The sequence below is a fragment of the Microcaecilia unicolor genome, chromosome 5 (genome assembly GCF_901765095.1).
Source record: "Microcaecilia unicolor chromosome 5, aMicUni1.1, whole genome shotgun sequence".
Taxonomy (NCBI): domain Eukaryota; kingdom Metazoa; phylum Chordata; class Amphibia; order Gymnophiona; family Siphonopidae; genus Microcaecilia; species Microcaecilia unicolor.
The window spans coordinates 162780457-162805937 of NC_044035.1; the positions used below are offsets into that span (position 1 = coordinate 162780457).

Here is a 25481-nt window from a genome sequence, read left to right on the forward strand (position 1 = left end):
ATGTTTTGGGGGTGTTTCTCTGCTAAGGGCACAGGACTACTTCACCGCATCAATGGGAGAATGGATGGGGCCATGTACCGTACAATTCTGAGTGACAACCTCCTTCCCTCCGCCAGGGCCTTAAAAATGGGTCGTGGCTGGGTCTTCCAGCACGACAATGACCCAAAACATACAGCCAAGGCAACAAAGGAGTGGCTCAGGAAGAAGCACATTAGGGTCATGGAGTGGCCTAGCCAGTCACCAGACCTTAATCCCATTGAAAACTTATGGAGGGAGCTGAAGCTGCGAGTTGCCAAGCGACAGCCCAGAACTCTTAATGATTTAGAGATGATCTGCAAAGAGGAGTGGACCAAAATTCCTCCTGACATGTGTGCAAACCTCATCATCAACTACAGAAGACGTCTGACCGCTGTGCTTGCCAACAAGGGTTTTGCCACCAAGTATTAGGTCTTGTTTGCCAGAGGGATTAAATACTTATTTCCCTCTGCAGAATGCAAATAAATTCATATACTTTCCACAATGTGATTTTCCGGATTTAATTTGTGATGTGCTATCTCTCACTGTTACCAATAACCTACCCTTCAATTATGGGCTGCTCATGTCTTTGTCAGTGGGCAAACTTACAAAATCAGCAAGGGATCAAATACTTATTTCCCCCACTGTATGTAGCTAATCTGTTATGCTATAATAACACTAATTTCCATGCTTCGAATGGTATAAACCCTACTTATAAACAGCATTACAACTACTACACTGGGCTTCAGAACATCAATGCACCTGCTACTAGGAAAACAGAGCACGTAGGACTGCTATAGATCTTTACACAGAAACTAAACACCAGCAGAATACCACACCTTGGTCACAAACAAAAAACACAGACAGACCCTGATCAAATATAGAACAAGGAAACACAAAATTAAAAAAAAATTAAAGAAGACAAAATCTAAACTGGGACCAAGGAAAGAGCATCCAGAACATTTAGCTCAGATGGAGAAACTGACTGATATGTTATTTTTTTAAAGCTTGATTACCCGCTCATTCTTCCTGGACCAGTGGTTTACAATAAAATTGAAATAAAAGAAAACCAGACAAGGAAAGGAACCCCACAGTATGATAGGACAGTCCTACTTACAAATGCATAAGATTCACATTCAGCCCTAACAGCTGTAATAGCAAAGAAGACATTTTAATTACTCTACCCCCCAGGTTACAGATTAAATGTTAACTTAAAGTAGTAAGTTTTCAGTAGACCCTTAAATTTCTTATTATTCATCTCCCCTGATTTCCTTAGGCAAATCATTCCACAGCACAGGAGCCTGCCAGAAGAACAAACGTGGCTAAAGTGAGCCAGTTGATATTGTGTATCTGGATTTTCAGAAGGCGTTTGACAAAGTACCTCATGAAAGACTCCAAAGGAAATTGGAGAGTCATGGGATAGGAGGTAATGTCCTATTGTGGATTAAAAACTGGTTAAAAGATAGAAAACAGAGAGTAGGGTTAAATGGTCAGTATTCTCAATGGAGAAGGGTAGATAGTGTGGTTCCCCAGGAGTCTCTGCTGGAACCACTGCTTTTTAACATATTTATAAATGATCTAGAGATGGGAGAAACTAGTGAGTTAATTAAATTTGTTGGCGACACAAAGTTATTCAAAGTTGTTAAATCGCAAGAGAATTGTGAAAATTACAAGAGGACCCTACGAGGCTGGGAGACTGGGCGTCTAAATGGCAGGTGATGTTTAATGTGAGCAAGTGCAAAGTGATGTATGTGGGAAAGAGGAACCCGAATTATAGCTATGTCATGCAAGGTTCGACGTTAGCATTGACTAAGAAAGGGATCAAGGTGTCGTTGTTGATGATACGTTGAAACCTTCTGCTCAGTGTGCTGCTGCAGCTAAGAAAGGAAATAGAATGTTAGGTATTATTAGGAAAGGAATGGAAAACAAAAATGAGGATGTTATAATGCCTTTTGTATCTCTCCATGGTGCAACCGCATCTCAAATATTGTGTTCAATTCTGGTCATCGCATCTCAAAAATGATATAGTGGAATTAGAAAAGATGCAGAGAAGGGCGATGAGAATGATAAAGGGGATGGGACGACTTCCCTATGAGGAAAGGCTAAAGCAGCTGGGGCCCTTCAGCTTGGAGAAAAAACGGCTAAGGGGAGATATGATAGAGGTCTATAAAATAATGAATGGAGTGGAACAGGTAGATGAAAAGCGTCAGTTTACGCTTTCCAAAAATACTAGGACTAGGGGGCAAGCGATGAAGCTACAAAGTACTAAATTTAAAATGAATCGGAGAAAATGTTTCCTCACTCAACGTGTAATTCAACTCTGGAATTCATTGCCAGAAAAATGTGGTAAAGGCGGTTAGCTTAGCAGAGTTTAAAAAAGGTTTGGACAGCTTCCTAAAGGAAAAGTCCATAGACCATTATTAAATTGGACTTGGAGAAAATATTTCTGGGATAAACAGCACAAAATATTTTGTACTTTTTTGGGAATCTTGCCAGATATTTGTGACCTGGATTGGCCACTGTAGGAAACAGGATGCTGGGTTTGATGGACCTTTGGTCTGTCCCAGTATGGCAATACTTATGTACTTATGTAAGAACGCTCTGTTGCTTGTAGATGCCCAAGGAGCCTCCTCCGGGGAAAGGCGTTGTCATCCTGAAATCTTGCAGAGATCTTAAGCATCTAGTACGTGTATATAAGATTGTATACCTATTCAAATATGGAGGATGTTGAACCCAGAACACCTTTTGTGCTAAGCTCAGAATCATATACTTAGTTCTATAGGGGATGGGAAGCCAGTGGTATTTAACAAGTAATGGTGATACATGATCAAACAATCTTACATTCCCAAAGAGTTGGATAGCAGTGTTCTGCAATGTCTGAAACCTCTTGAGTTGTGACTTTGGCAGACCCAGGTATACTATATTTCCATAATCTAGTGTAGAAGTAAGCAAAATATGTATCAAAGTCTGCAGTGCCACCTTGTTAAAATAACCCCTGATGGATTGCAGCTGTCTCAATAAGCAGAAGGCTTTCCTCAAAAGGACTGATATCCCCTGTCTCCTTTCAATACTTCTTTACCTCCTCCCTCCCCAATCTTTCAGTTGTCCTCCTCTCCTCTCCACCCTCCCCGAGCTCTGCTTGATCATCTTTTCAACTTCCTGCTATGACTTCTCTTGTTTGAATTATTCAGTTGCTTAATCCCTTCTCCTCCTTAATTGATCCATGGCCTGCATTCTTGGTTAAACACTGCACTGGTTCCTTTTCTTCATCCACTCTTTCACTGTAGTCTCTCAGACGCTACTGTTCCCTCAGCTTGGAAGCATGCGCTGGTTGTTCTCATCCTTAAAAAAAACTCATCTTGGCCCAGCAGTCCCCTCAAACCTCCGCCCCATTTCTAACCTCCCATTCTTCTCCAAGATCCTCGAGAAAATTGTTCTTCACCAGCTAGATGCTTTCTTAGAAAATTCACTTGCACTCCATCCATTTCAAGCAGGTTTTCACCATGGCCACAGCACCAAATCCCTTCTCCTTGCTCTCCACAATAACATCCAATGTACTCTTGACCAATGCCAGTCTGTTACTTTTGTCTCTCTGGGCCTCTCCTCAGCATTCGATCTGGTTGATGACCCCCTTCTACTATGCAGGCTTCGTTCCCTAGGTATATCTGGTTCAGTACTGTGTTTGTTCTCTATACCTCTAATCACACTTTTCAGCTCACTCATAAGGACACTCTCTCTTCCAACATGCCAGTTCTTTCTGGAGTCCCCCAAGGTTCTATTCTGTCTCCAACTCTCTTCAACGTTTTCCTTGCTCCTTTACTTATAATCATTCAGGAGCAAGGTTGTACACCCTACTGCTATACTGATGCTTTTCAGATCTTCTACCACATCCTACATAATGCTCCTTCTGCTGTCTCACCTCTTAGCACCTGTCTTGCTCATGTTTCTCAATGGTTATGTGACCATCTACTATTTTTGAACTCTTCCAAATATGAAGCCATTCATTTTCCCAACCCTCTTATCTCCACTCCCCCCATCCTGAATAATCTTTCCCTGCTCTTTCATGCTGCAGGATCCTTGGCATTACCTTCAATTCCAAGTTCTCCTTCAAATGGTTATCAATAGAAATCAAACAAAATAAAACATGGAAAAGAAAATATGATACCTTTTTTATTGGACATAACTTTATACATTTCTTGATTAGCTTTCGAAGGTTGCCCTTCTTCGTCAGATCGGAAATAAGCAAATGTGGTAGCAGATAGTATATATAAGTGAAACAACCAAGCATTACTTTGACAGTCTGACAGGGTGGGGGTGGGTAGGAGGTATGCATGGGGACATCAAAGCATTTCATTGATATTCTAACAGGATGGGTGTGGGTAGGTGGGAGGATGGTGATAAATAGAGAAATACAATTTTATGGTTTATAATGGGCTAGAAAACCCAGATCTTTGTTAAGTCCTGTCTGTTGGGTGTCAAAATATTCAATCATTCTGACTTCAAAGGTCTGACGAAGAAGGGCAACCTTCGAAAGCTAATCAAGAAATGTATTAAGTTATGTCCAATAAAAAAGGTATCATCTTATTTTCTTTTCCATGTTTTAGTTTGTTTGATTTCTACTGATAACCTTAAGAGTGGACTAACACAGCTACCATACCTCTCTCCTTCAAATGGCAAATTGACTCAGTAAATTTGTTTGTCTTGTTTTGCCATACATCACATACGCCCACTCCGCTCTCTTCTCTCCCCACTTTACTGTGCACTCTTCTTCTTGCCCTTATAATTTCTCACACGGACAACTGCAATTCTTATATGCTGGCCTTCCTCTGTCTTCCCTTAAGCATCTCCAGCTGATTCAGTCAACCGCTGAAAAGCTTCTACAGTAGAAGTCTGTAAATCCGGATCACCTGAGAATCAGGACCTTTTAAATTTACCTGCTGACTGCCCAAGAATCCGGACTCCCTGCCCTGTACAGCTTCTCTCCCTGTTCCCAGCCCCGCGTGCTTTCTTCTTTCACTCTTTCAGGCCCCCAAGGTCCCCCCATGGCTACGTCTCCCCCTCCCCCTTTCCTTCCTTCCCCCCCCCCCCCCTTCACATGGTCCAGCATCTTTCCCCCAACTCCTGGCCCTGCCAACTTGCTGTTCAATACCTTTCCTGAAGACTTTGGTGCTGCGCAAGTGGCAGCCTTACTCACTGGCTGCCTCCAGCATGCAGCGAGCCTTTCCCCTCTGACCCACACCACCCTTCGGATAACAGGAAGTTGCATCAGATGGGGTAGGATGGGTCAGAGGGGAAAAGCCCGCTGCATGCTGGAGGCAGCCAGTGAGTAAGGCTGCTGCTGGTGGTACAGCACTAAAGACTTCAGGAAAAGTGAAAAAGAGCAAGCGGGCATGGCAGGGAGTGGAGGGAAAGACGCCGGACTGTATGGTAAAAGAGGGTGGAGAGAAGGAAGGGGGAGGCAGAGCCAAGGGGGGGGGGGGGGGGGGCTGGCTTCTGGGTAAATCATGGTAAAACAAGTACTGCTTGAGAATACGGAAAGTCCAAAAATCCGGCCTGACCCGATCCTTGATGAGATTTTTGGACTTCTACTGTACGTGGCGCCAAGTCCTTTTGATCGTCACACCTTTTCTGTATGCCAAACATTGGCTGCCCATCTCATCCCATATCCAAAACAAGATTCTCATATGTTTGTGTTTAAAGGTCGTCTTCCGTCCACCCCTGGCAATATCAATAACCTCCTGATCTCCTATGCTTCCCCGTGTACTCTCCGCTCTTCCACTTCAAACCTTCATACTCTCCCTTCCCCCCAGTCTCTTCATCTGGATGTTTCCCGGGAATCTGCTTTCTGCTGCTTTGGCCCCTTCCTTTGGAACTCACTTACCCCTCACCTTTGATCAGAGCCATCTTTTCTCAAATTTAAGTCTCTCTTAAAAACTCACCTTTTCTCTAATGCTTTCAACTCTCTAGCTGTTTGATGTTCACCTTATGGCTCTCTTATACATTCTGTTTTTCTACAGAATCCTAATTCTCTGTGTATCCCTCTCTTTGTCCTTTTTATTTCTTTGTTTTTCTGATTGTAAACCGAACAGCCACCCTATGGGCCCCCCTTGCAGTACAACAAGCATAGTAAATAAATAAATAAAGTATCTGGACTCCAAAAGACAATGACGTCCATTATCACCCCTAGATATTTGAACTTTTCTACAGGTGGGATGGGCTTATCAAATAAAATAAGAGTCATAGTTGGCGGCAGACTAACTCCCGTAATCCAACAAACAGTAGTCTTGTGGTTAATCAATACCAAATGATGTTGTTGTAGCCAGCAGGCTATCACTTTTAGACCCTTCTGCAGATGAGATATGTCTAATGTAATAGGAGAAATACGTGCCAGTATGAGAATATCATCTGCACAGCAGAATACACTGAAGCCCAACTCTTGTATCAATTGTATAGAGAACCAAAGATTTAATGAAGAAGCTGAAGAGTGAGTTCAATTGGAGCAATATTGGCAGAGGAGGGGAGGGAGGGGAGAGGAGGCAGACTATGAGGGGGGATTGAGATAGGGGATGGGAGAGGGCAAAGGGAGTTAAGATTTGTTGTATTAAGCTGGTTTGGGCTGCTATATTTTGGTGTTTAAAGCTGTAGATGTATGTCTTTAAAAATAACCAATAAAGATCAAAATATTAAAAAACAATTGAACTGGGAACTTCAAAAAGTCAAATTCAGCATGTTCCATAACACTGGAGAAATAAAAACAGGAATGTATTTCTTCTTGTACTGAACAAAATACAAAGACATCTATGATGCACATTTCACAAAGCTAACACATTCCAACTAATAAATTCAAAATAAAATACATTGCTATACTTTTTGTTGACTGGACATTTTATTTTTCCAGTCATACTGGTCCAAGTTATCTTTTTTCTGATTTTGTCTGTCTTTCTCCTAACTCTCTTTCCAGTGTCTGCTGTCCATTTGCTATTTCTTCTGTCTTCTTCCATTCCCTCTCTACATCTGTCTTTTCACATATTGATCTTGTTCTTTTAGGTATTTCCTCTATTTTTCTTTTTAGTTTCTCTATCCATTCAAATTTACCTTCCATCTCGCCCTCTAGTCCTCAATTCCCTTTTTAACTTTTCATCTATCAACTTTCCATCCTCCTCTCACCTCCTGCCCGCACATCTTTCCTAGTTCTCTCATTTCCCTGACTTCTTACCTTTTTCTGTCTTTCACTGACTCCCCATTACACATTTCTACTCTCTGTAGTCAACACTCTTGTCTAGGATTGTCAACTGGCTGGTATTCAGCTGGCCTGGATGATTTTTGAAAGGCCAGACCGGTTACTGGCAGACTCTTCAAACTGGCAGTTAAAAAGATGTTTTTTTTCTTCATTCTCCGCAGCAAAGCCCCTCCCACCACAGTATTTACCTACAGTCAGCAACCACCACCAAGATCCCCACAGACCTGTTCTGGGGCCTTCCCTTTGCTGGGTCCCTCCTTCTGATGCAACTTCGTGTTTTCGCTGAAGCTGAAGAGAAGGGAGAAAAGTGTTGACCCGCAAGGGGAGGGAGGATAAAGCTGAAGGGAAGGGAGGGCTGGAGCTGTAAAAAGGAGATGGGGATGGAGCTTGGGGTGGGGCATTGGGCGGGACAAGGGAGGGGCATGGATGGAGCAAAGGAGAAGCACAAAGAAGGGCAGGTATCAGATTTTTCTGTCAAAACGTTGGCAACCCTACTCTCGTCTCACTCATCTCCTTTCCAATCCTCCCACTGACTTTCCCACATGGTTCCACTATGCCCAACATCTTCCCTCTCTCACGCTACTCCCCACTCTACATTGCAGCATCTTCTTATTGCCTCACCCATGTCCACCTCCATAGTCCAGCATCTCTCCTCAATCTCTCCCTGCTGTGCCCCTCTTCATAGGCTACCAGCTTCACGCCTTCGTCCTTCTTCAATCCCACTGATAGCCCAACATCTCCACATTCTCTCCTCCCTCCTTTATGTTACACGCCCTCCCTGGTAAGGCATGCAATGGCAGCTGTAGGTTCTCTGAGAGTTAGTTGGCAGTAGTCATGACTCATCCTCAGGAACTCTCTGCCAACCGGAAGGGGGTACAAATCAACTAACCTCGTCTCCCGTCCTCAAAGGGCAGGAGAGGAACAAAAATCTAATTTAGGATAGACTCTGAATTTGAAGGAGACCAATTCAAATAATTGCAAAATATACATTTTATTGTCCAATAATTATTATACCTTTTAAGCAACAAAACTTTGTATCTAACTTAGCTCTAAACATTTAAACAACATTTCAATTGCTTCACTTCAACATCATAACAATGTTTTTTTTATTCTCCTTTTTCCAGACAGACTAATCTGGACTCTATGCACCACCATCAGATAAGTTCCTTTACATACATTTACCTTCTTTTAATCATCAACCTGTTGCAACAGCTATTTATTTTCTTTATCTATTTTCTTCCCTGGAATTAGGAAGAATTTGATACTTTGTGTCCTTTTTGTTTCCTTAGGTTACCCGGTCTCTCTTAGGTAAGTATTGCTTCAAAGTTTATTTCACTTTTACTTAGCTGTTCTCCTCCTTCTGGAATTGATGCAGCTCCAAACTTTCTTGCGTGGGGGCCCGATCACCTCTCCTCCAACACCGCTTTCACGTCCCTCTTCCTCCTTCACCTTACTCTTAATTAAATGAAATTGGAAAGAAAACCCTTTCTCCCTACTTTCTTTATCATATACCACTATACTAAATACCTTTTAAATGGAATCTCAAATACTGGGGATAATAACTATCATAAATAAAAATAACCAAAGGCACCTCACTTCCAGGCCTATACTATTACTTGTGCTTCCTTATGCTGGAAGGGTATATTCACTATATACATGCACTAAAATTCAATCACCTCATTCAAAATATTATTCACACATTTTCCTGATATTTCCCCTTTCAGAACAGTATCAGACTTTCACTTTCATGTACCCAACACTCTTCTCAGATCCCTATTACCTCCCTAGTAATTCCTCCGCTCAGACACCAAGCACCACATATCCGCTCTTTCCAACAGACTTCGCCCTTCTCCCTTTAATATCCCCTCTCTAGACACTCACTCACAGGTATTGACCCCTTTCCCAATCCTAACTCAGCATATATATATATCTTTCTCCACCTCATTCAGCACCAGCCTCACCCACACACAACCTCTCTCACCGTAGCACCAACTCCTTCTGGCCACTCTCACACTCAAAATACATATACTCTCTTCATCTGTTTCTGCCCAACTTTCAACTGACCAGCAAGCTGTCGCCAAGGCAACCAGGTCTCAGCTTGCTCAGCTGTTGTTCCAGAGTGATGTCACTATAGAACTCTTTTTTCTTTTCCCTCTGGAGGAGCCCAGTTAAGATTATTTTAACCCCTAGGTTACATTTAGCCTAGAATCTCCCTGATCTCCCTCCCTCATTTGGCAGTTCTAAAAACATGTGCTTTGGTCTTGATTCACTACCAAAGGTTTGAGCCTCTACTAAAAAAGCAGCAGTCGAATATCCAGAATATTTCTCCTCTATTTGGTGTTTTCCAAAAGTTATTTAGAAAGATATGAATATAGATATTTGGAGCACAAAGAAGGCCAAATCTGCCTATATTCTCTACTATCAGGCCCCTTCTACTTTTGTTTCTATCACAAAAGTGTCATTCATATCGCTTTTAGTCACCTCCCCTTGCTTCTACCCAAACCTATATTTACTCCTACTCAGAGCAGGAGTATATCCAGTTGGCCTCCCCTGTTTTTCCTATGGGAGGAAACATTTACCAGTCACTATTTAGCTGGTGATGGTGAGTATTTTTTAAGTACTGTTGCCAACTAACTTAGACTGTCATATTCAGTGCTGGGCTATGTACAGGCACTGGTATTGAATATCCAGGCCTGATGAGAAAGAAAGCAGCTGCCAGGACTTATGTGGAGTCTGGTCAAAAGTTCTAGGTCAGTTCGTTTGGGAAGGCCAGTACCACCCTCACCCCTCCCCCACACAACACTATCTTTTGTACATCCCTTTCCTCTTTCAGACATGTAGTTCATATGTGGGAAGCAGGGGCGTATCTGGACTCCGGCGGTAGGGGGGGCCAGAGCCAGAGGGAGGGGGCACATTTTAGCCCCCCCCCCCGCCGCCGCCGCCGCCGAGCCCCCACCGCCACCAATGACTCCACCCCCCTCCCGCCGCCAACCCTCCCCCGCTGCCGTTCTTACTTTTGCTGGCGGGGGACCCCAACCCCCGCCAGCAGAGGTCTGCTTCCACCTGCCGCAAAAACTTCTTCTTCAGCCGGCGGGGGACCCCAAACCCCCGCCAGCCGCCCCGCGGTGTTTAAAATTAATCTTCGGCCTCCGTGGCCGTGCTGCTGTGATAGGCGCTGTTGAAATCCACTTCGGAGTCTGACGTCGTTGTACGTTGTACGTGCTGCGACGTCAGACTCCGAAGTGGATTTCAACAGCGCCTATCACAGCAGCACGGCCACGGAGGCCGAAGATGAATTTTAAACACCGCGGGGCGGCTGGCGGGGGTTTGGGGTCCCCCGCCGGCTGAAGAAGAAGTTTTTACGGCAGCGGCAGGTGGAAGCAGACCTCTGCTGGCGGGGGTTGGGGTCCCCAGCCAGCAAAAGTAAGAACGGCAGCGGGGGAGGGTTGATGGCGGTAGGGGGGTCCAGGGCAAAATCTGCGGGGGCCCAGGCCCCTGAGGCCCCACGCAGATACGCCCCTGGTGGGAAGGGGCATTGCCTCCCACACCCCCAAATTAGGTTTCAACCTAATTCATGTTTAATCCAGGATCTAAATGCCATAAATAAATAAATAAATAAATAAATAAATAAATATAAACTGCAGTTCATTTGGGGGGGGGGGGGGGGAGGGATGTAACCCACACACCCCCAAACTAGGTTTGAACCTAATTCAGTGCCTCAAAATGACACACTGATTATGATTTATAACAAATTACTACTCTACCAATGAAAAGTTATTCTGTTATTATATGTCCTCTGTGTATGCTGCTCTAGCCTCCTTTTTCCAGACGCCATTAAAAAAAAAGGCACTGCCAGGACTTATGGGACCCTATACAAGAAAGAAGCTACGGTCGGTAAAATAAAAGGCCAGGGAGGGTGGGAAATGACTGGGGGAGGGGGGGAAGTCCTTGGTGGGAATTGTCTCCATTAAGAGGGAATTGTCTTGGGGGGAATTGTCCTAGTTGGGAATTGTCTTGGGGGGAATTGGTGGGTGGGAACTGTCCGGGTGGGAACTCACCTGATACCTGGTCAATATTCATCCAGACATCTGCATAAAACTCTCAGGGGGAAATTCTATATATGGTGCCGAATGTTAGGTGCTACTTCCACGCCAAATGTTTGGCACAAAAAAGCGATGCAAGGTGCCGAAACAGCAGATCCATGCCAAAACGCCCAAACTGGTATTTTTGAAACCCATTTTCCAGACATTTTGCTATGCTGTTTGTCTGTAGTGTGTCCAAATCTCAAGGAGGCGTGTTAGGGCGTGTTAAGGGCGGAATTTGGGTGTTCCTAAGACCTGGATGCCTTTCAGCCATAATAGAATAAAACAAAAACGTCCAGGACTAAAACTAAGATGTTTTGAGCTAGACCTGTTTTAATAATGACTATTACACAAGTCTCCCACAGCATATAATTAGGAAAATTCAGAAACAAAAACAAAAAATATTAAGATAAATGACAGGAAACAGCCTCAAGGTGCTCAGATCAACAGATTTACTGAGCAGCTGCTGACCCCCCCTCCCTCCTACCCTCAGTTACAGCATCTGACCCCCCAATTGTTTCCCCTCCCTCCCATGACCCTGGAACAGCATCTGACTCTCTCATTCTCCACTCCCTCCTTTAATATCTGACTACATTTTCCAGTCTCCCCCCTCCCCAGAACAGCATCTGAACTCCCCAACGCTGATTCCCCCTCCCTCCCACCCCCCAGAACAGCATCTGGTTTCCCTTCCAAACTCCCTCTCTCTTTGCACCCCCACCCCCCATTCTGAACTCTTTTCCTCCCATCCCCAAACAGCATCTGACCCCAGTTTCCAATCCCCTTTCCTTCCCACTTCCCACCTCCCCCCTCCCACTCAGAATAGTATCTGACCTCCAAGGTTCTTCTCCCTCCCTCCCATCCCAAGAACAACATCTGGCCACCCAAGGATCCCTCCACCCCCTGTAGGCCTCCCCTCCTCCCCCAGGGTCTACCACCATGATCCTGGTGGTCTAGCGAAGAAAGGGCAGGAACAATGCCCCTTCACTGCTGCCTATCACAATGCCTATCAAAATGGCTGCTGCAGCCTCTAGCTAGGGATGGGCACTTTTTATCCTAGGTCAATGATGGCGAACCTTTCAGAGACCGAGTGCCCAATATCGTGAAGATTCCTAGATAAATTAGATAAGATAGGACGGGACTGGGAGGGAGGAGATTTAAGTGTGAAAGTTATAAGATGGTGATTAGAGGAGGGAAGATCAGAGGCAAGGAAACTAGAGGGTGAACAGTTGGAGGAGAAGATGAGATCAAGACAGTGACCATTTTGATGAGTGGGGGAGGTGGAGCATAGTTGGAGATTAAAGGAGGACGTTAAAGCGAGTAACTTGGAAATATAAGAGTTGGAAGGATCATTAGCAGGAATATTAAAGTCACCAAGGATGAGAGAGGGGGAGGAAGAATCATGGAAGAAGGCAATCCAGGCGTCAAAGTCACTGAGAAAGGATGAAAGGGACTTATCAGGGGGACGATAAATGACCGCTATTCGAAGAGGCAGAGGAGAGAAAAGGCGGATAGAGTGGACTTCAAAGGAGGAAAAACAGTGAGATTGAGGTGGAAGAAGGGGTTGAAATCTGGAGGAGGGAGAGAGAAGTAGTCCAACACCGCCCCCACGGCCAGCAGGGCGAGGAGTATGTGAAAATAGATAACCGCCATGGCACAGGGCTGCGACTGAAGCAGAGTCATCAGGGCAGAGCCAGGTTTCTGTTATGGCGAGCAGATGGAGGTGACGCGAGATAAAGAGGTCCTGGATATAGGCGAGTTTGTTACAGATAGAGCGGGCATTCCATAGGGCGCAAGAGAAGGGCAGAGAAGAGGAGGGGAGTAGAGAAATAGAGATGAGGTTAGAGAGGTCGCGGTGAGATCTGTAGAGTTGGGATAATAGTTGGTGAGGGGGGTCAGGATTGGGATTGATGTCACCGGCTGAGAGTAAGAGAAGGAGTAAAAGAGAGCGGAGGAGAGTAGGAGAGGTGTGGCCACGAAGGCGTCGAAGGCGAGAGGTATTTAGGTGGAATGGGGAAGGCAAAATGGACGGAAGAAAGAGGCGGAGATTAAAAGCCAAGAGGAAGGAAGAGGGTAGGAGAGAAGGTGAGGTGATGAAGTCGATGGATGGGCAGTGAGTTCCTGTAGCGGAGAGAGGTAGGAGGTGAGGGAAAAGATTAGGAAGGGACAGGGCTAGGAAGAGAATGTGAATAGGGGCCATAAATGACTGAGGTACTTTAGTAACTGGGAAGAAGATTAGATGTAAAGAGAAAAATGCCCCTGGGTGTCACCCCGGAGAAGGCTGTAAGGATATGCAGATGAGCTGCAAGTCCTCCACAGTACCTGAAAGGCAGCCGGTGGTAGAGCTGGGCACCTCTCAGCTGAGGAAAGGCTTACCAGGGGCCAGCATTCCTCCCCCTGAGGGTCGCCTGATCTCCCACCCAAGCACCAGGACACCCACCCACCCACCCAAGCACCAGGCAGCCCTCCCTCCCAAGCACCAGGCAGGCCTCCCTCCCACCCACCCAGGCACCAGGCAGGCCACTCACCCTCCCACCAGGCCTCGCTCCATCCCTCCCACCCGGCTTGCACCAGGGCACCCTCCCTCCCTCCCACCCGGCGTCAAGCATTCCTCCCTCCCTCTCACACGGCACCAGCCCGCCATCCCTCCCTCCCTCCGAACCTAAAGAAATTTAAAAGTCTTCCCTTGTCCGAATAGGCGGCGTCAGCATCAGCAGTAGCAGCGAAAAGCTTGCTGCTGGTTCGGCGCGTTTTCAGCCTTCCGTCTCTCAAGCTCTCTGGTCCCGCCCTAACAGGAAATGAGGGAGGGATGGAGGCCGGGCTGGTTGGTGCCGGGTGGGAGGGAGGGAGGAATGCTTGACGCCGGGTGGGTGGGAGGGAGGGAGGGAGGAAGGAAGGAATGCTTGACGCTGGGTGGGTGGGAGGGCTGAAAGTCTCGGGTGAGGCGACCGGCGGCGTGCGTGCCAACAGAGAGGGCTACGCGTGCCATAGGTTCATCATCACCGTCCTAGGTAATGTGTAGACAGTATGAATAATTCATCAGAAGTGTCCCAAGCTGGAATCACGATATTCCCCCTAGTGCCCCTTCCTCATCCACTGCACTGTCACTGCAGGGGAGACAATGGAAGGGGAGTTGATTTTTGTGTCTTCATCTTCCTTGCACCCTGTGAGGCTGCATCGCAAGCACTGCCCTTAGGATGGCCATGTTTTCATTATTCTATTCATAATACTTGAATTGTAGTAGTTGCCTTACTGAGGTCTGGAACAGATTTTATATAATGTGGGTCACCACATGAAGGTATTTAGCAAGTCTTGGCAACAGCAATCTATTCTGTCCTCCTCATAGATACAAAGCAATGCACCAGCTTTACTGATGAGCTTTAAAATATGTCTATTGACCCGTGGTTGATGGAGGAGAACATTTTTCATTGGTTTCTTTTATACCATTGTCATATTCAATCCATTCATTCATCTTGATCCATTAGCAAATGTTTCCAATCAAATCAGTCACTTAAACCACAGACTTAATGCACAGAACCTAAGTCGACAGATCATTTTCAAAGCCAGAGTTCTTTTTATTCTGACAGATGAAGATAAACAGCACTAAATATTCAAAGATTATCGTATACAGTAACACAGTAGTAGGTTCACCTTTAAACTTTTCTGTGGTGTACTGAGCTAGATTTTCTTTAAATATATGCTACACATGAAACTGAGATTGCATTACTGTGAAAGGAAGGACCTTGCTTAATGAATCATAATTATCATATAATGGAATCCGAGCTCTTTACAAAAGGCATCTGGGGGGTTAATATCAGCCGATGGCGGCGAGCGTTTTTTTTTTTTGATGACGCCAATTTTATACCCGGATGTTCAATTCTGGGCCAAATCTAGACACCAGCATTGAATATCTGGGTTTGTACAGAGGACCAACACTTATCCAGTTAAGGGCAATATTCAGCTTTTAACCAGATAGGTGAAACCGAATAAAGACAGAACTGTGTTTTATTTAATCGATTTGTCTGATTACCGTATCCGGTTAAAAGCTAAATATCGGCACTTAACAGAATAAGAGGGGCATAATCGAAAGGGACGCCCAAGTTTTCCTGAGGACGTCCTCGAAGGACGTCCCGGCGAAGGGGCGGGGAAACCCTTATTATTGAAACAAGATGGGCGTCCATATTTCGTTTCGATAATGCGGTCGGGGACACCCAAATCTTGACATTTAGGTCGTCCCTAGAGATGGTAGTCCTTAGACTTGGTCGTTTCTGATTTTCGGGGATAATAGAAACTAAGGACGTCCATCTCAGAAACAACCAAATGCAAGCCCTTTGGTCATGGGAGGAGCCAGCATTCGTAGTGCACTGGTCCCCCTGACATGCCAGGATACCAACCGGGCACCCTAGGGGGCACTGCAGTGGACTTCAGAAATTGCTCCCAGGTGCATAGCTCCCTTACCTTGGGTGCTGAGCCCCCCCCCCCCTCAAAGCCCACTCCCCACAACTGTACAACACTACCATAGCCCTAAGGGATGAAGGGGGGCACCTACATGTGCCCCCTACAGTGGGTTTCTGGTGGGTTTTGAAGGGCTCACATTTACCACCACAAGTGTAACAAGTAGGGGGGGATGGGCCTGGGTCCGCCTGCCTGAAGTGCACTGCACCCACTAAAACTGCTCCAGGGACCTGCATACTGCTGTCAGGGAGCTGGTTATGACATTTGAGGCTGGGAAAAATATTTTAAAAGTTTTTTTTAGGGTGGGAGGGGGTTAGTGACCACTGGGGGAGTAATGGGAGGTCATCCCCGATTCCCTCTGGTGGTCATCTGGTCAGTTCGATTATGCTGATTTGGGCGACCCTGGGAGAAGGACGCCCATCTCCCCATTTGTGTCTAAAGATGGGCGCCCTTCTCTTTAGAAAATGAGCCCAATAGTGTCCTTTTTGAAAGTTAAACTCTAATTTATTGGACTTCCTGTGTGTACTTATTCCAAAGCCCATATCAAATCTGATCATATTATGATCACTGATATCAAGCGGCCCCAGCACCAATACGTCCCGCACCATATCATGCCCCTGTATAAGACTCTGGTGAGACCTCATTTAGAACATTGTGTACAATTCTGTAGACCACACCTTCAAAAAGATATAAATAGGATGGAGTCAGTCCAGAGGGTGGCTACTAAAATGGTCTTTGTCATACAGCATATGGGGACAGACTTAAAGATCTCAACATGTATATTTGAAAGAAAGGAGGGAGAGGGGTGATATGATAGAGACCTTTAAATTCCTATGTGGCATAAATGAACAAGGAGGCAAGTCTCTTTCAGTTGAAAGGAAGCTCTGGAACGAGAGTTCTTAGGATGAAGGTGAAATACTTCTTCACAGAAAGGGTGGAGAATTTATGGCAAGGCCTCCCAGTGGAAGTGGTGATGAAAACAGTATCTAAATTCAAGACAGCTTGGGACAAATACATGGGATCTCTGAGTGATAGAGAGGGTAGATGGCATGGATAGACAGACTGGAATATGGTCTTTATATGCTTACATTATGTTTGTACTAGTTAAAAAGGCCCGTTTCTGACAAAAATGAAATGGGCGCTAGCAAGGTTTTCCTCGGCTCCCCTGCAGCCACCCATGTCCAGCGACCCTCCTCTCCCCCTGCACCCACTGCAGCCACCCATGTCCAGCAAACCTCCTCTCTCCCCTGCCCCCCTCCTGCCACCCATGTCCAGCGCCCACCTGACCCCCCTCCAGCCACCCATGTCCAGCGACCCCCTGTCCCCCCTGCAGCCACCCATGTCCAGCGACCCTCCTCTCTCCCCTGCCCTCCCTCTAGCCACTCATGTCCAGCGACCCTCCTCTCTCCCCTGCCCCCCTCCAGTCACCCATGTCCAGTGACCCTCCTCTCTCCCCTGCCCCTCCCTCCAGGCACCCATGTCCAGCGACCCTCCTCTGGACATGGATCAGCTGTGAGGCATTTTTCCCCCCGGGTTCTGAAGTTGACATCATAATGGCTATGGTGATGTCAGCCTGATATACGGAGCCTAGCAGACCAACTCGGAATCAGCCACGGTCCCAGGCAGCAAGTCAGAACGTTGGAGGTGAGAATCATTATGTTTCTATGTGACTTGAGGATAGCCAGCAGTAGTACTATGAGATTAATGCTAGGCGTTATTCTTGCTATTTTGAACCTGGGACACAGAGGAGCAAGAGCAACTAGGTATTGCTGCTGCTACCACTAGACCCCATAGACCATGAGACCCCGGTACAAGCCTGAGCAGAGGATCAGGAGTGGTGTGGGAGTGGAGAGGGTCTGCTTGGTGATCTACATGGGGGTTCTTTATGCTGGAATGTGCATAGAGAAAAGGAGAAAAAGGAGAAAAGGAGCAGACATTTTATAAAGCTACTCTAATGCATATGTGGGTACAGGAGCAGGTGTTTACCCCTCGTGTACCTTTCTAAAATCAGTGTTCTCACTTCCTTATCTGTATTTTACAAGAGGCTCTGTGTTTGACACAGCCTTTGTAAAACACAGGGGGAACTGAATATGTCCTGACCTGGACCTCTTATTTCCCATCTTTACATCCTTCCTATAATTGAGCTTCATATTTAGTTTGACATGATGGATAAACTGAGCTACCCAGCACTACTAAGTTTTAAAAAGACCAGTTCTACTCCTCTAAACTCTCAAAGTTAGGAGATTCGATCATTTGAAACCCTTTGTGGGCCTCATTTGCTATGATTTCTGTGTCTATGGGAAGAAAGCAGAGGGCTCCATTTTCAAACAAACAATCTAGCTACCTAATTCCAAGAGTTTGCTGGATAGATAATCCCCATTAAAAACTAAGGTCCCAATATTCAAAAGGATTAATTGAACAGGACGGAATCCTGCCCAGTTAAACCATGATGAGTGGTCTGGCTGCCAATATGCAGTGGCACTTAACCAGGAAGTGCTGCTGAATATCTTCACTAACCAGCCATGTCAAAACCAGGCATTGGAGGGGAGGGGGGGGGGGGGGGGGGGGGGGGGGTCAGGGGGCAGAGATGGGGAGGTGCCGGGAGTTATGTGGGTACTGGCAATATACAGTGCTGGAGCCTGCTTAGCTAAGTGACCAGATAGGAACTCAGAAAAGGCAGTCTTAACTTTGGTCACTAAGTTATGAGGGTACTGGTACTGAAAATTGGCAGGAATTCCTCCCCCCCACCCACAATAACTTTGTACCTCCTCTCAACTCCCTCAACAGGATGCACCCAAGAAAATCGCCCCATCTCAGATCATCCCAAATTCCATGCTCCAGTAGGCCTCCCCCAGCACTATACTGCTTTTTGCACCTGGCCTGGCAAGGGCAGAAGTGACTGAGGTTTGCACCTGCCTGGTCTACCCCCTAGACCACCAGGGTTGCTAAGATCAGGCTGGGGGCCTGCTGGGGTATCTCTTGGGTGGGGTGTCTTCTCTTGGTAGGGGGTTCAGAGGAGATCAGAATTGGGGGGGGGGGGGGGACTGACAGATCCCCTTATATGGGTACCGGCAGAATATCAACTAGGACCAAACACCAAAACAGTAATACTTCACTATAAACACTGTGTTCAGTGTCCAAAAAGTTAAATAGGAAGGGAAAGCCTCAGACTTCTGATGGGTGCCTTTATTATTTTCTACCCATTCATATATCCATCACAGGCATTAAAAACCTTCCAACCTCTCTACTTTCACTCAAAACTTTACTATTAATTAACATATTCCAAAAACCTTTCATTTAAATTATACTTAGCTTCTCAGCTTAGTTTCATAGTATCCCCCGTGGTATGGGAGTGGAGAGGGTCTACTTGGTGGTCTACATGGAGGTTCTTTATGCTGGAATGTGTGTGGAGAACAGGAGCAGCCATTTTAGAAATCTGCTCTAATGCATATGTGGGTATAGGAGCAAGTATTTTCTAGTCATGATATCATGGTACTGACTAAGACCTGCAGAAGTGTCCAGCACATGTCCAGTCAGACCTAGATATCCAATGCTGGACATGGCACAACATTCAATATGTGGGTCTAATTTAGCCAGTGATGATCAGAGATTAAAAATTCGCTGACCACCGCCAGCTGAATACAGACTAGTAAGTAGAGCTGAAAAACTAAATTTTGTCCCCAGAGAGTGGGAAGCCCTAGGAATGAGGCTATAAGAGGTATCTTGTGTTGATTTTCAGAACTAGGTACCTAACTTAGGGGTCCTTTTACTAAGGCGCAATAACATCTATCCAAGGCTAATGATTAGCGCGTGCTAAATGATAAGACACCCTTTATATTCCTTTGGGTATCTTATCATTTAGTGCACTCTAGTCATTAGCATGTGCTAAATCTATTAGAGCGCCTCCATTATACATCTAACCAATGTACTTTCAAAGCAGGTCCAAATCTAGGCAGCCTGATTTTAGCTCCTTAAATTTAGAAGAAATTTCAGCTGTCAAATTTTGGAGTCAATATTCAAAACGATTTAACTGCCCAGAAATGGTTCCTGGCCAGTCTGTTTGAGGCTAATTGGTCATTTTCAGCAGAACTTAACCGGATAACACTGCTGAAAATAACCGGTTAGTGCTAAACTCAAACCGACTATTTTGGAGGCATTCTGGGAGCGAGTCAGCGCTTGGCCATTTAAGTACCGATATTCGGCACTTAACCTGCCTGGTTTAACTGCCCAGAAATGGTTCCTGGCCAGTCTGTTTGAGGCTAATCGGTCATTTTCAGCAGAACTTAACCGGATAACACTGCTGAAAATAACCGGTTAGTGCTAAACTCAAACCGACTATTTTGGAGGCATTCTGGGAGCGAGTCAGCGCTTGGCCATTTAAGTACCGATATTCGGCACTTAACCTGCCTGGTTTACTGGATAAGTAGGACCGCATACAAGTCGGCCCAGCTTTATGTAGTAACCCATAGCTGGTTAAGTATTAAACATCATACTTAACAGGCTATGTGTTAGCCGGCTGCCACAAGAGGTCGTGGCAGTCATTTTGTGAGGCCTTCTGCTAGGGGCAAGAGCACGGAAGCTGCACTCCTGCCCCCAACAACCCTCTGGATCACTAGGGATTAGAAGGTAGGCCTGAGAGGAGGGTCAGGAGGGGCCTACCTACAGCACTGGGGCTGGGGGGCAGGGGGTGATGTTGCGGAGAAGGGGTTTAAACTTTGCGCAGGCTGGAATTTCTTCTAAATTTAAGGAGCTAAAATCAGGCTGCCTAGATTTGGAACACTTGTAACCTCCTCTCCTCCTTCCTGTACACATTAATTGATTTGATTACTTTATTTTTTGTCTATTAGATTGTAAGCTCTTTGAGCAGGGACTGTCTTTCTTCTATGTTTGTGCAGCGCTGCGTACGCCTTGTAGCGCTATAGAAATGCTAAATAGTAGTAGTAGTAGGGAAGGGGGCCAGGAGGGGGATTGCAGAAGTTTAGGAGATTTTTAAAGTTATGCAAATCCCGACCAATATTCAGATGGAACCTGTATAACTGTCTTATGCAGGCCCCAGCTGAATATCAGCCAGGCCTGCATAAGCTCCTGCATCCTGCCCAACCATATTTAGCTCCCAATATTCAGTTTCAGTGCTGGTGCCCAAACATGGCCTGGCACTGAATATTGAGGGCTACTTTAACAGGTGACAATCAGCATTTAAAAAAATGCTGATTGCCACCGGCTGAATATGGGGGGCATTAAATATACTGTTTGAAGCAAATGAGTTGTTTCTGACCGTGTTGTTGTATACCAACGTTTAGTCATCACGTTGTGAGAACAAACCCAAGTTTACGTGTTCCAGCAATGAGGTATAGAAGGCACTCGTATGAAACATTTTCAACTTATATGCTTCCATCCTCCTAAAAGGACTCAAATCAGCTTAACAATATTGGTTACAACAGAAAGGGAGGACACCAAGAGCAAATGCCATAGCCAGAAGACCCAAGGAGTTGGCCACAAAATCAAAGAGATGAAACCACAGAAAGCAAGTTGAAGGTCATTAAAAGGCAGTGGCGTAGCAAGGTGGCTGCCACCCAGGGTGGTTCGCCGTTGCACCCCCTCTCCCGGGTGCAGCACGATGACACCCCCCCCTCGGCACATCAACACCCCCCCTACCCAGTGCCTACCCTCCTCAACTCTGTCCAACCAGCTCCCGCACCCTACCTTTAAAGAAATCTCAGAAGCCGTGGCGAGGCGCAGCGCCTGCGCCTGAATGTAAAAAGTGTGGATCATCTCATCGGGCCTTCCCTCACTGTCTGTCCCGCCCTTGTGGAAATAGGAAGTTGCGTCAGCGGAGGGCGGGACAGACAGAGTGAGGGAAGGCCCGATGAGACGATCCTCATCCACACTTCTTTTACATGCAGGCGTGAGGCGCTGCGCCTCGCCTTCTGAGATTTCTTTAAAGGTAGGGTGCGGGCACTGGGTCTGGGGGGGGATGCGCCGAGGGGGGAGGTGTCATCGTGCTGCACCTTGGAGGGGGAGCTGGCAGGGAGCACCCCCCTTGAGCTGACACCCAGGGCGGACTGCCCCCCCTTGCTACGCCACTGTTAAAAGGTTGCTTGATCTTTCAACATGCCTCCAGTGGTTCATTTTATTAAATTCTGTGGCCAACTCCTTGGGTCTTCCTGTTGCAGTTTATCAATACAGCAACAATGACAATCAAAATACGCAAAAACAATATGAGATATGAAAATGCAAACATTATTCGTGTGAATAAGGCCCATAACTCAGCACTTCTAAAACAGGAAAACCGTTGAGTAATATCCATGTGATCTCAAATGACTCCCTTCCTGCTACGGCCCATGACCAAGAATTAGCCCTAGCAGAGTACAGGGAAAACTTACCATATTTCCTTTCTCCCCCTTCTGTCCAGTGTGACCCTGAAAGAGAAAGTAAGAGTGTGTTATGTTATTACAGTTAGTTAGGAGAACGAGTATCACATGGAAATCTGTGATCTGAAATAATGTTCAGAGGAATGAGTCATAGGTAGATTACTTTGACCCTGCACGGTACTGTAATACAAAGGCTCAGTCAACTGTGCTGAGCAATTTAAGGTCATTCAATAACATAGATCCAAGAAGATCTCATTTGTTAACAGGTGCGGTCCAAGGCAAGATACCGCTTGATGCAGGGCTGAGATGCTGCTGCCCCTACCCCCCAGGTAAGGGTCTCGTATCTCCCCCCATCCCCTTCCCTGAGTATACCTTTTTCCCATTTTCCAAAAGGCGGTGGTGGCAGCAATTTCCATACGCTGCCCTGCCGCCAGCACCAGCCTCTTCTCTACTGCGGCCCGCCTCTGAGGAAACAGGAAGTTACATCAGAGAGGCCGCTGCCAGGGAAAGGGCAGCGTATGGGAATCGCTGCTGCTATCTTTTGAAAAATGGAAAAAGAAAGTAAACTTGGGGAAGGCGGTGGAGGAAGGAAGGAAGGGAGAGATGCCACTCCAGGAAAAGAAACTGCCTGAAGCCCCCATCTCAGGTGACCTAATGGTAGGGCCGTCATTGGAAAATAACCGCATAAGGATAGCTGGCCGCACATAACCTGATATTCAGCGTCGGTGTCCGGACATGGCCCAGCATTGAACATCCGAGCATGTCAGCAGTGGCCAAAAAAACGCTACTGCCGCTGGCTGAATATTTATCCCCAAAAGTTTTGCTTCATTTAAAGGAAATGTGTGCCCTCCCAGTGTGATATGAAGTGTCTCACAATGGTTTGACAAAGAATTGACTATGAAGCCGTTGCTTAGGGGCCCTTTTACAAAGCTGCATTAAGTACTAATGCGTGCTTACTGCAGAAAAAGTGGCTGTACTGTGTTGTGAAGCAGTTATTTTTGGATATGCGTCCGCTATCCAAGTACTAAAATATAAAATACTAGTAAAAAAGGCCCGTTTCTGACACAAATGAAATGGGCGCTAGCAAGGTTTTCCTTGGAGTGTGTATGTTTGAGAGAGTGTATGTGAGAGTGTCTGTGTGTGAGAGAGAGAGTGACTCTGCGAGTGTGTGTGAGAGAGAGAGTGATTCTGGGTGCGAGTGTGTCTGTGAGAGAGAGAGAGAGTGTGTGTGTGTGAGAATGAGAGTGTGTGCAAGTGCGTATGTGAGACACAGTGTGAGAGAGAGTGTGTTTCACACAGATACAGTGTGTGCGAGAGAGAGTGTGTGTGAGACACAGACTCTCTGTGAGACTGAGTGTATGAGACCAAGAGAGTGTGTGAGAGACAGTGTGTGAGTGAGAGAGAGAAAGACATTGACTGTGAGAGAGAGAGAGAGAGAGAGAGTGAGTGTGTGTGTGAGAGAGAGTGGGTCTGTGTGTGACAGAGATACCCCCCCCCCCTCTGGTGTCAGGCCCCCCCTCTCTCTCTGGTGTCTGAGCGTTACTGTGCAGGACGCTGAGCTCTGGCTGTGCTTCAAGGAACTGACCAATCCTATTTAATAGAATGCACCTCCAACATTCTGAAGCCGAGAAACCTTGTGTGGTTGGTCACTTCTGCTTGTGACGAACCCGGAAGTACGTGATGTCAATTCAGGAGATGGATACAGAGAGCAGGAATGCCTCAGCCAAGCAGTCAGCTTCAGAATGTTGGAGGTGCGTTTTATTATATAGGATATTATTTAGCAAAGGAGGTGTGCCTGGGAGCAGAGAGTGGGCGTGTTCTATGCTAAGTAGTTAACATAGCTACATTGCCATGTACTAATCAATTAGTGTATGCTTAGCGTGTGAGCCCTTACCACTCTGTTCCATCTAAGCTGAGTGGGAGTCCTCCAAATGCATTGTAGCCCGTGGGGGAGAGGGTGCAGCTTCAATATTGTGTTTTCAATGACGACAGGAGTCCTGCAGAGCTTGCCTGTCCACCACTATTGAAAATGTGATATGAAGCAGCACCCCCCCACCAGTGGTGTAGCCACGGGGAGCCTGAGCCCCCACCTTGGGTTCAAGCCCTCCAAAGTCTGCTAGTGTGCCCTCCCTGGTGCTCATGCTTTGTTTTAATGAAATTGAGCATGCGCGAGCTTCACGAATGATCAATTTCACTAAAACTGAGAATGCGGGCCAGGATGGAAAAGCAGGGCAGGCAGCGCAGTGCCAAGTATCATCACAGGAAGGCTTCTGTGGGGCTTGGGGACCCCCGCCAGCCCAGGTATATGGGATTGTGGCAGGGAGGCGGGACACAATGTGCCCCTCCCACTTTGGCCTCAGGCCCCCCTCCAAATCGAGGTCTGGCTATGACTCTGCCCCCCACTAGCAAGACTAAGTGCAGGACTCCTGCTCAGCTTAGAGGGAATAGTACCTTACCAGTACATAATGGGTGGTGGTAGGGGCTCATGCACTAATGGCAAAATTAGCATGTGTCAACCAGTGATGGACCAATACTTCACTGTGCAAATAAGTGAATGAACACATGGAAGGAAAAATGGGGGGAAAAGTCCCCCATAAATCACCAGGTCAACGTTCCACTGTTCACTTAAAGAAGCCTAATTCAACGACCCTTCTGTGATCGGTGTAATCATTGACAAAAGACCCCCTCCATCCAAGTATTATGTAGCATTGACTAAGTATCAAACATATAAATGGCAAGTGACCGACTCACCTGCAAATGCGCAGTAGAGACTTCCCTCTCTATCCACGCTCTCGCGTCAAGACGTGATGACGTCAGAGGGCGGAACAGAGAGGGAAACGGAGTCACTATCGGACGCTGCCATCTGGAAATGAACATCGACCGCACCAACCTCCACCCTCCCCCCAATCGCCGCCGCCACTCCCGCCCTCCCTCCGTATTGGGCCCCCTGCACTGACCTGACAGCGCCTCTCACCTCCGTGTGGAAGTGCTGCAGGTAGCAGCAGAGCGATCTGCTGCTGCCTGCTGCGCTTTCACACGGAGGTGAGAGGCGCTGTCAGGTCAGTGCAGGGGGCCCGGCACGGAGGGGGGGGGGGGGAGGGCGGCAGTGAGGAGGGTAGCTGGAAATCTCGCCCGTTTTAACGGGCTTAATGGCTAGTTTAAATTATATTGAGTGACTGGCAGAAACTCATAAGTAAAGCAGGGTAGCACTTATCTTTTAACTCTAAGGTCAGGATGTACTAAAGACTCATTAAAGACCTTCCCTTACCGATTCCCTTAGCGAATCAGTAAGGAACGGGCATGCATCATGGAAAAGGAATG

General features: G+C 46.5%; 1 protein-coding gene across 3 annotated transcripts in view; it reads right to left on the bottom strand.

The window, feature by feature from the left end:
* The window catches only part of COL13A1 (collagen type XIII alpha 1 chain), a 1024165-nt gene that overhangs the window by 537545 nt on the left and 461139 nt on the right, over positions 1-25481 (bottom strand). For all 3 annotated transcript variants that reach the window (XM_030203528.1, XM_030203531.1, XM_030203529.1), the window contains exon 11: positions 22173-22208. In XM_030203528.1, coding sequence (XP_030059388.1) covers positions 22173-22208 — 36 coding nt within the window. The remainder of the gene's footprint in view (positions 1-22172; positions 22209-25481) is intronic.